Source organism: Nicotiana tomentosiformis, chromosome 5 (assembly GCF_000390325.3).
Source record: "Nicotiana tomentosiformis chromosome 5, ASM39032v3, whole genome shotgun sequence".
Classification (NCBI taxonomy): Eukaryota; Viridiplantae; Streptophyta; class Magnoliopsida; order Solanales; family Solanaceae; genus Nicotiana; species Nicotiana tomentosiformis.
In genome coordinates this window covers 3,097,675-3,108,914 of record NC_090816.1, presented here as the reverse complement: position 1 = coordinate 3,108,914, position 11,240 = coordinate 3,097,675, and the positions used below count along the sequence as shown (strand labels likewise).

The 11,240-nt window shown below is 33.6% G+C and overlaps 2 protein-coding genes across 2 annotated transcripts; both read right to left on the bottom strand.

Annotated features, from left to right (window-relative positions):
- Nucleotides 1–867: 867 nt before the first annotated feature.
- Nucleotides 868–4,283, bottom strand: LOC138891728 (uncharacterized). Its single transcript, XM_070175480.1, has 5 exons — nucleotides 3,372–4,283; nucleotides 2,855–3,173; nucleotides 2,510–2,749; nucleotides 1,581–1,654; nucleotides 868–963 (listed from the first exon to the last, which is right to left on the bottom strand). Exons 1-5 carry the CDS (start codon nucleotides 4,281–4,283, stop codon nucleotides 868–870), a joined length of 1,641 nt encoding a protein of 546 aa, XP_070031581.1.
- Nucleotides 4,284–5,503: 1,220 nt separating this feature from the next.
- LOC138891727 (uncharacterized) lies at nucleotides 5,504–6,085 on the bottom strand. Its single transcript, XM_070175479.1, has one exon. The coding sequence runs from the start codon at nucleotides 6,083–6,085 to the stop codon at nucleotides 5,504–5,506; it is 582 nt and encodes a 193-aa protein (XP_070031580.1).
- Nucleotides 6,086–11,240: the final 5,155 nt, after the last annotated feature.

Here is an 11,240-nt window from a genome sequence, read left to right as displayed (position 1 = left end):
TTCAAATCAGTCCCGAATAACCTGAAAATCAAAACTGACGATTCACACTAGTCAAAATACGTTATACGGAGCTACTCACACCCGTAAACTACCGAGCGAAGTGCAAATACTTAAAATAATCGGTCGAATCGTTAAAGAAACTAGACCTTACCTCAAAATACAACACAAGAATGGAAAACCAATCCATTCTTCAAAAGAATGGAGTAGGTAGATTATATCAGATCCTACTCATCTCTACCACTTTTTAACTTACAAAGAAATTGGCCTTATCATATCTAGTCCTAATTCTTGGAAGTTGACACTTATCTAGTTGAAAAGGACCCTAGCATGTTTAGGAATATCCTGAAAAGTGTAGTAGAAGGAGTCTTTCCCGGAAGTAGCTGCTAACTTTGCCAAGAAGTCCGCAACTTGATTAGCTTCCCTAAAATAGTGAGTTGTGGTTATGTTGGAAAGATTCATGTTCTGTGCAATGTCTTCAATCACTCATTTAAGCTTGTAGTTGTTGGTGTGTTTCTCTTGAATCATTTTAGTAACTATTCGCGAGTCTAGTTCCAAAGCCATATTTGTATAGCCTTTATGAATACACCATTGGACTACAAATCTAGTTGTTAATGCCTCACTCAAGTTGTTACTACTACATTTAGCTGCGATAGAAAATTCCATGATAAGATCGCCATTATCATTCCTGACAACTCTTCCTAGACCAGCCTTACCATTCTCTGAAAAATAGCTTTCATCTGTGTTTAGCTTGACCCAGTCAAGTTCAGTTTTTTCCATAATACTTGAGTGTATATAGGGATAGGTATCATTTTGTGGACTACTTCACAGATGTGTAGCCAAGAGTCATTCTAGTTGCATGTAGGGAAACTAAGATTCATCGTAGCCTGAATAGTCCATTCTATTTGCTGTTTCATTTTGTACAACTTGAATTCTTTTGATCTCCATACTTGCAAGCACAACAAGCTTTCCAGATTCCCCAACATATTATTATAAGAGTAATATGCAAAAGAGTTTTATGCACAATATTACTGGTATTTTCACTCCACCAACTATGCAGAACCCCTCTAATATGCACATTTCTGTGTCTTATTCCCAGGGGGCCTCCGTAGTACTTCAAAATATACTCTGTTGTTTGGCTTTCCACAAAGACATGTTGAATGGATTCGCATTGAGGCATGTTACATTAATTACATTTGGAAACCATATGGCTCCCAAATCTAATAATAACATCATCAAATGGGAGTTTTCCAAGAATAAGTCTCCAAGAAAAAAAAAAGAGATTTTAAAAGGAAGATTAGAATGCCAAACCTTGCTATTGAAACCGTTTCTCTGAGAAGAGGCTCTTAGGTAATTCCAAGTTGTTTAGTTGGAAAATACACAGTCATCATTGGGAGTCCAAATTGCGTAATCATAAATAAACTGATTGTCAATCTTCACTATGCTAATATGCTGCACTAAGTCGGCACTTAACACTTGGTTTAGTTTGGTGTAATTTCAGGTTCTATTTGACATGTACTCCCTAACCTTAGTCTTTCCAGATTTATTCCCTAATTGAGAAAGATTGGCCAAAGCCCATTTACCTGTCCAATTATCCCACCAGAAGCTTCAATCTCCATTATGGATTCTTCAAACCATATTAACTTCAATCGTATTCCTGATATGAAGCATGTGTATCCATATATGAGATATGTTAGATGTACTATCTTCCCAAAGGGTGACATCTACTACAATACTTGGCTTTAAGGAAACGTGACCATAGTGAGGGAATAGTCCTAAACCTAAACCACATTTTCATGGCCAAGGCGTCGCTGATTTCTATCCTACTTCTAATCCCAATGGCATCTTCTTCCTTGGGGTAACAACACTTTTCCAAGTCCTCAAGTGAAAGTTCTTTTTGTCCCCAGAGGAGTCCCAAAACAAATTCGCAAAATATTTTCAATTAAAGTAAGGGTCCCTTTAGGAGGGTTCATAGCAAACAGATGAGCATGGATTATAGAACATGTTTGATAAGAATCATTTTTCCTCCTACATAAAGTATTTTACCTTGTCATCCACTTAATCTTTTAACAACCTTGTCAACCATACTATCAAAGTATTCAATCTTTTTTCTTCCTATATAGATAGTACATCCCAAGTAGATAAAAGGGAAATTCTTATCCATAAAACCAGTGACACTTCTCATTCTATTGATCCTAGATGGTGACGCCTTTGGATCAGTAATGAAAAAACTCTTAACATTATTCACCTTTTGGACAGAAGCTTTTTTATATATATTAATTTATTTCATGACTAATCTCGCTGACTTGTTATTACCACCGATAAATATCATGATGTCATCAGCATAGGCCAAATGATTAATTTGGGGGCCTCTTGAATTTATAGTAAAATGGGTGAAGTCCTAACACTGATATAAAGACTTTAACATTCTGGATAGAACCTCTGCTCCCAAAATTAAGAGAGAAGGAGAGAGGGTCTTCTTGTTTCAAACCATGAGAGGAGGAGAAAAAACCTTTTCTAGAGCCATTGACAATAAGAGAATACCACACTCCTGAAACCAATCTCATAATCAAATCAATCAACTCATAAGAGAAGCCAATTTTTTCTAAAACATCAGCGATAAACTTCCAGGACATCCAATTATAAGCTTTTGACATGTCTAATTTGATGATCATATTGCCTCCCTTGTTCTCCTTTGTCACTCCTTGAACTATCTCCCAGGCTAGCATGACATTTTCAGTTATCAGCTTGCCTGTAACAAAATCACTCTAGTTGTCTGAGATTAGTCTAGGAAGTAAAGGATTTAATCTATTAGATAAAATCTTAGTAATGATCTTACTAGAAAAATTGGACAAACTGATTGGCCTCATTTCAGAGAAGGTGGAGGAGGAATCAACTTTGGGAATTAACACTAAGCAAGTATGAGAGTAATACTTGGTCAAGTTGGACCCTTTGAAGTATGCCATAACAAATTCAAATACATCTTCTTTGATTGTGTTCCAATAATTTTGGTAGAATTTGCCATTAAAACTATCTAGACCAGCAATGCTATCTGGACTCATATTAAAAATGACATCTTTGACCTCTTCAATGCTTGGATAAGTAGTAATATATTTGTTGTCATATTCGGTAATACAATTAGGGATACACTCCAGAATACTACTATTGATTTGGGGCTATTGAAGATTAAATAAATATTTGAAATGCCTGACTGTAGCTTTGCCAACTTTGTTATCTCCTTGAATCCATGATCCTCTGTGATTCTTTATTCTATGTAAATGTAGTTTCCTTCTTTTATTTTTGATAATAGCATGAAAATATTTACTATCACCCTCCTCAAACCACTTAACGTGAGATTTCTATTTTAATGATACTTCCTGAGATCCCAACCATCTAGTATATTCACTGTGAGCTCTATTCAACTCTTCTCTTCCTTGCTCTGTATTATGAATGATGCCTAACTCTTCGAGAGCCTGCATTTTGGCTTCCCAGCAATTGACCTGATCATTAATGCTCCCAACAACTTCCTTGGACCATTGGCTAAGTCTCCTGCTAAGCAATTTTAGTTTAGCTTGCAGTCTCCACATAGGATCGCCTAGAATTTGTGTTTGCCAAACCTCTATTACAATGTCTTGAAAGCCAGGTTGATCAATCCGGAAATTTAAAAACCTGAAGTATTTTATAAAATCTTGTTGATCATTGTGAGTTCTGACAAAAAGAGCCCTATGATTTGATTCAATTCTTGCAAGATGTTTGGCAGAGTTGTATTGGAAGTTTTTCTCCCAATCATTGTTCACAAAAATCCTATCAAGTCTCTTCCAAATTCTCTTTTTAGGTCTTCTGTTATTACACCATATAAAGGTAGATCCGACATAACCAATATTGACCATCCCACAATTATTTAAGCAGTTGATAAAGTCCAAACTCTTGTATGCCTTGTGAGGTTTCCTACCCAATTTATCATTGGAGTCCCAAATTACATTCAAGTCTCCTTTAACGTACCAAGGACAATTTACTCTCATATTCAGTTTTTCAATGTTATCCCATAGATCTTGCCTTTCAACTGTGGTGCAACTTGCATATACATATGTGATCCAAAACCTGTGATCCCATGCTCCATCATCAATCTTGATGGTCATTTGTTGTTCATCACTAGCATGGATAGTAGTAGTGTAGTTAAATGACCAAAAGAACCAAATTTTACCATTTATGTTAGATAAACAGTTTTGAAATCCTAAAAATTTCTTGTAGCCTTCAATCTTTCCCATATTTACAAAGGGCTCCATGATTACTACGAAGTCACACTTGTATATATTAGTCAAGTTTTTCAACCTGAGAATTGCTTTTTTAGATCTCACACCCCTTATATTCCAAAAGATTGCTTTGATCATGGAATAATGGGGGATAGTCATTGTTTTGATATCCTTCTCCAGAGTGACGGAGCTGTTCTACCTCTTATTTTCCTTCATTCTCTTATGTGCTCACTTCTTCCTCTTTTCACCGGAGATACCCTTTGTTTGTCCATCATTTCTTTCATTTGGAAAGAGTCCGGTTCTTCAATGTGTTTTTCTTGATGTTCTGGGGATCTTGGCGAGAGATTTTCAGTTAACTGCTCTGCAGCTTCATCATTTGTATCTAGTTACTGTTCATTGACTTTTAGAGTCCCATTTAGATTTGGCAATTCAACAAATAGTTATATACGAGGGTGATTTTTGATATCAGTATCTAAACTTTCTGAAACTTGTTCTACATTGTCATCTTCCTTCGCCTCTTCACTTTCATTCTTCTCTAGATATTCAATATCCTCACTTCTGTTGCTTCCACAAGAATCCTGACCCCAACCATTTGTAATTGACATATTACTTCCATTTTTATTTTCTACCTGCTTTCCTTTATTTCCATTCTTTTCATCCTCATAAGATTGAGATGAACTGGCCATTTCCTGATTATTGTTTGTTTGCATTTGAGGTCTCACATGTTGACTATTACTGCTAGACTCTTCCTTATCAACTTGAGTATTTTATTTCTTGATCTCATCATGGGAGGAGAGAATAGTTGTGACCTTTTTTCTCTTCCTTTGGACTTCCTGTGATAGTGTGTGCTTAAATTTCACAATACTTCTCTTCTTTGGAAGTTTTCTGCTCTTATTATTCTTTTTCTTCTTTTTTCCAAGTCTAGCCATCATAGTTTTATTTCCTTCAGTATTCTTCTCCTTTTCCTTGTCATATGTAGTATCTTTTGTATCATTAGTGGGTTGCATAGTGTATGTACTCTTCATCTTGCCCTTGTTTTTCCTATTGTCATTTTCCTTGCCATGTATATCACTGTGTACCTGTATCTTCTCACTGATTATCACATCCTTGCTAGCTTGATTACCTTTTTGAATTGTTACTCCCTTTTTCTCCTTGTTGTCATCCTGATTTAAAAATGTTTTGGTGTCCAGTACTTTTTCTTCTTGAGGTACATTCTGCATTTTAAGTTCATTATTCTTTACCTTAGCATCCCTTTATCTTTCTAGCAATCTGCAACTTATCATTAAATGTCCCAACTTTCTACAATATTTGCAATATTTGGGGATACCCTCATATTCCAGTTTTTGCACAAAGCCTTTGAGAGGTGAATCTTCATAAAGTTGTTCAACATACACTGATTTAGGAAGAGGTTTAAGCAAGTCAACCTCCACTCTTACTTTAGCCATACCAGGTCTTGTCCTGTTCTTTGTTGCAACATCCAGGGCAAGAGGAGTTCCGACATCTTGAAGAATTTGTCTCACATAGTACCAGCTGTGCATATGAAATGGTAATTTCGGTAGGAGAACCCACACTGGGGCAATTGAAATATCTTCATCAAGTTTGAAGTCGGGAGACCACTTCTGTAACCACATTTGGAGCTCTTCAATTAATATGACTCTTCTGAACCACACATTATTGAAGTACTCTTCAGTAGTAAAATCCACGAACACATTATAGTTGTCATAAGCCCCAATTTTTAGAATAATCAGTTCCTTCCAAGCTGACCTAATTCTATCAATTTGGGGTCCACTTTTAAGAAATCGACCAACTATTATTAGTCTACATTCAGCAGCCATAATTCCATAATAATCTGAGGCTTTAAAGATTACAGAAGGCATACCATTATGAGTAGTTCGAATAGCTTTTACTGCTTCTTGTTGCTATCTAATTTGAGTCGCCATTGAAACCTGATTTTCGTTAACATAGGAGGCATAACTGCTTTTCGTGTTAATCTCTACCGTAGGTTGGATCGCCCCAGCCGGGAGAAAGTTAATGTTTGGTGGACGCGCCGGTTGGCTACACCTGGCGAGCCGCGGCTCCATCAGTGGGAACGTGAGGTGTACGTGATTTCTTTCTCAGAGCCGTGGGAGCATTATTTCATAGAGAGAAATTTTTCGTCCTCGTTCATAAACGACTAGAAGTACTTGAGTGTATTTTTTTTAATATATATATATATATATATATATATATATATGACCAATGTGATACACCATTATATATGACCAAAATTTTCGGTACACGCAGATCCAAGACTTAAATTTTTGAGTTCAACCTTTACATAATTTTAAGTATTGAATCTATTATATATTTAAAGTTTATGAGTTTATATTTATTATTTATTATAATTTTAATAAAATCTTACATATAAATTTATATTTCACGTTAAAAGTATTGAACTTAGATCAACTCGATACCAAAATGCTGGATCCGTCCCTGTTTCCACGTGGTTCTAATTGGTACATACATTCTTTCTCCATCAACGCAACCAAAAGAGCTTGGTACTTGTTAAGAGGAAATTAAAAGAGCATGCATTTAAAGAAGGAAAGACTATAAAAAGAACAAAGGGTTACCGTGTAGACAATGGAGATGAGCACACCAAGACTGCTTGGCTTTAACAAGACACGAATTTCTGCCGCTTGTCAACTCCTTGTCGTGCAATCACTCTATTAGGTAGCTCCCACCTCACTAGAATTAGAGGCTAGGTCAGGATTTAAAGTTTGTCGAAATTTTAGTCTTTTTAAGCTATTAAATTCTAAATTAATAATTTGTATATATAAATAAATTTTTTAAGATAAATACAGAGTTTGAACCAAAATTACTAAATTCGACCGAACTGATATCTTCAAGTCTAGCTCACGACCATAACCATATATATATGCATGTATTTATACATTGCGTACTATTCATAAATAAGTCACAAGAAGGGAATTTAGAGGATTATTAGATACACGATTCTTATAAGTAAAATGGAAAGATTTGTATTTTTGTTTTTACATTTGTCTTTTGAAAACATAAGGTGAACTTATTACAACACGTCTCACATTAATTCTAAAGTTTATACACATTTACTTTGAGAGTAACATATGTCTTTCACGAAAATATTTATTAAAAATAAATAAGTGTATATATATTTTGGTTTTATCAAGCCGGTAAATAAGTACAACTGCACATAAACATGCGACTATTTCTTCAATTGTCGGCTAACTTTTATTTTTTTTATACTTGTAATGTTTGAGGCAGCTTGCATGTGCCTCGATTAATTTTACAGAGTGTTTGTTACCTCCCACCAATATAAATATTGGATAATTTTGTCTACCAAAATTTAAATAAATGAAAAGAAATTAACTAATGATTTTGCCCCGTCCAATAGATGATTTTCATTTGAATATATAGGCCTTGAGCTACTGCTTAATTATTCCAATGTCATGGTACTGTTTCAAAGTATAAATAATTGGCTTGATGTTGTCTGTATAAACATATAGAACTGGCTTCCACCATTTTCCAGATTATCAAAAGCATGACAAATTTATAGAACAGTATTTAATTGATCCTCCTGTTAGCATGCAAGTAGAGGCAGCTGGGATTTGGGAACATTTATAAGCAAAATAGGTAAACATGTTGGTGCCTAGTCAATCTTAAAAGGTATCTCACTTTTTGACATTACCCTTTAAAATAATCTTTTGGTATGATTTTCAAGGTATAAGTGGTGGAACAAAGCTAGACACTAACCATGTAAAACCAATAAAACCATAGTTTAGCTTCAGACAAGGACAAGGCCAATGAGCTACCTCGTTAACCACGAGTTGTGTTAAAGTGATAAGTGATTTTTCGTCCAGTTCTCAAGCTCGTTCTGAGTATGAGTCATTTTTATAGGGAATGTGTGACTTTTCAGTGAAAATCCAACTGTAATTCGTCCCAACACAAGTATCGAACATCGGGTAAAAAACAAATATACCTCGATGGAAACAAAAATGGACAAGCTCTTGCTTCTTGTTTGTCTAACATTTTGAGCGATCTGTCGTTCAAGTACATAATTTCAATAATATTCAAAAACATTCTTTAAATTCAAAGAGAAAAACTCTTCTTTGGACTCTTTTACTTTCTTCTTTTCATGTTTCTTTTCTTGATATATATATTTAGCAGAACTCTGATTTTGCTTCTCTTTGAAAATCTTCATGTCTTTGGGACTATTTGTTTTACCTTCTTACTCCTAAATTCTTCAAACAACTTTGAACCAATAATTTGCATCATTTTGGTAGTACTCCTCAAACTACAGAATTTCTTTGCAAATGTCAATCACCATATCCTCTCTTCTTATGATTTTCCTTCTATTATTCCATGCATGTAATGCTCGATCACTTGGTGTCCTCAGCAAGGTTTGTCCTATTTCTATTAATTTTCAAGTTATTTATATAAACTCATTTTTATTTTAGACTTTAAGTTATATGTACTAATAATATAAAAGCTATATTACATAATCATGCTACTTATAAGGTATTAATTATAAATAAATCTCTATGATAAATACTAATTAGTAACCTAGCAAAATGATAACTATATATCCTGCTATTACAGGTAAAATTACATTTTTAACGTAAAAAGTTTTACACTATCTGTGTAAATATAACTTAAATTCCTATATACGTATTGATAAAGTTGAAAACTTAAATTAATATTGTCGGTTTTTTTTTTTTTTTTTTTTGCAGAATGAGAAGAATTCAAGTCAAGTTAGGGTTTCCATTCCATCGGATGTAGAAGTAAAACTCTCAGCGGAGCGAAATAAGCTAATGAAAAGGGAGGATACAAAGTCAGAGTTTAATTTGGACTACTTACCAGCAAGAACACACCCTCCTGTTCACAACTGAGCTCGGTCCATGTCGCTCCATTTAAACTCATCTTAATCGCTCTAAAATAGATTAGTGTTTTAGGAAATTATAGGCCTTATAAATTGTGGCTCTTTTTACATTTTGATAAAAAGGACAGTTCGGTGCACAAAATATTTCGCATTCACGCAGAGTTCGGGGAAGGGCCGCATCCCAAGAGGTATGATGTAGACAACCTACCCTAATACAAGCATTAGTGGCTGCTTCTGCGAATCGAACCTGTGACCTAGATTTTGATGACTCCACTAAAATTTTGTATTATTCTCATATGAGAGCACTGTTTCATTGAAGGTTATGTTATAGTATCAAATTATTGTATATTCAACTTATAATGGAATTAAATTGAGTATTGAGTTATATGAGCTCATATCGATCTTGCTCTACCAATTTGATGACTTCACCACTTTTGCTTTAGAGGCTCTTAACAGTCCCATATATATGTTTGAGCATCATCAAAATGTTTATATATGTGTTAAGTACGAATTTTTCTAATTTTTCCATGGTTAACTCATTTTTCTCCAATTAATGGAAAATGTTTACCCTGTCAAGAGAAAGAAAAATATTTTTCAAAACTCTTTTTCAACCTTTCCTACCTTATTCCCTATCCCCACTCACCCTTAAACCCCCACCAACCCAACCCAACCCACCCACCCCCACACCCACTCTAAATAGAAGTATTATTAATAGTACTTTCTTTTCTTGTTATAGATAAAGTACTTTTTTTTTATTTCAACAAATGAGTATTTTCTTTTCATGATATAAAAAAAAGTACTTTCTTTTCATGATGTAAAAAAAAGTATTTTTTTTCATTTCAACAAAATGATATAGTAAAATATATTTTCTTTCATTTCTACAAAATGATATAGTAAGAAGTATTTTCTTTCATTTCAACAAAATGAGTACTTTCTTTCATGATATAAAAAAAGTATTTTCTTTCATTTCAACAAAATGAGTATTTTCATTTCATGATATAGAAAGAGTATTTTCTTTTTATGATGTAAAAAAAATAATTTCTTTCATTTCAACAAAATGAATACTTTTTTTCATGATATAAAAAAAGTATTTTCTCTTATTTCAACAAAATGAGTACTTTATTTTCATGTTGTAGAAAGAGTAATTTTTAGGAAAATATTTTCCTTCGTACCAAACACACCTATAGAGTATATGTATCACCGAAAGAACAAAATTAGGGACGATCGCATCTAAAAGTTAAAGTTATTAGATTATTTAATTAATGTCTTAAAAAAGAATTATACTGTTCATCTATGGAATGAATTATGTTTAATTTTAGTGAAAACAAGGAATAATAATAGTACTTAATTAGACTGTTTTTGAGTCCATCCACATTAAAGAAAAATATTAGCAATGCAACAAGAGGAACTTAGACATAACTTAATTACCGGTGGCCAAACTTTAAATAATTTTTAAAAACCGACATGTTTTTAAATAATCCTTATGCCAATTTGGCAGTAGTAGAAACACTAATTAGAAAGCAAAGAAGCCTTTAGAAGCTACTAAGGATATTTATACTTCCATTATTCTTATAGCCAAATTCAAGGGTGGAGTAGTATGCATAGGTCGTGGGTTTGGCTGACCTAGTAATTTTGGTGCAAATTATATATTTTTTTAAGAAATTCATTTAAAATATATAAATTATTAATTTCGAACCTAGTAATTTAAAAGAACTAGAATCCCGAACGCATAAACTTTATCTTTTATAATTCAAAAATTAAAATACTTAAATAAAATAAGTAAATGTACAAATTATTAATTTTGAACCTAATAACTTAAAAGAACTAAAATCCTGAATCGCATAAGCTTCATCTTTTATACAAAAATTAACGAACACTATCATTATAAGAAAGTATCAAAAACAATCTTATATTCACGAGGCATTTAATATGGGATAATTTTATTTTTTTTTATAGGAGGGAAAATCCGCAACCGCTACAACCTATGTCACATCTTCTACCCTTCGGGTGAGCACTTTGTGCGCACTGGGTAAACCTCTACTGTGTAATAGCCTGCAAATCACATAGGGGATGTAAACCGCACTAGACAAGCCATG

Excerpts from the sequence above, each read along its gene's own strand:
- LOC138891728 (XM_070175480.1), bottom strand. The coding sequence starts at position 4,283 with ATGGAGCCCTTTGTAAATATGGGAAAGATTGAAGGCTACAAGAAATTT. Across the intron at positions 3,174-3,371 it reads GATGGTTGGGATCTCAGGAA|CCCCAAATCAATAGTAGTAT; the intron begins GTATCATTAAAA and ends AATCTTCAATAG. Across the intron at positions 964-1,580 it reads CTGGTGGGATAATTGGACAG|CTTGTTGTGCTTGCAAGTAT; the intron begins GTAAATGGGCTT and ends GAATCTGGAAAG.
- LOC138891727 (XM_070175479.1), bottom strand. The coding sequence starts at position 6,085 with ATGGCTGCTGAATGTAGACTAATAATAGTTGGTCGATTTCTTAAAAGT.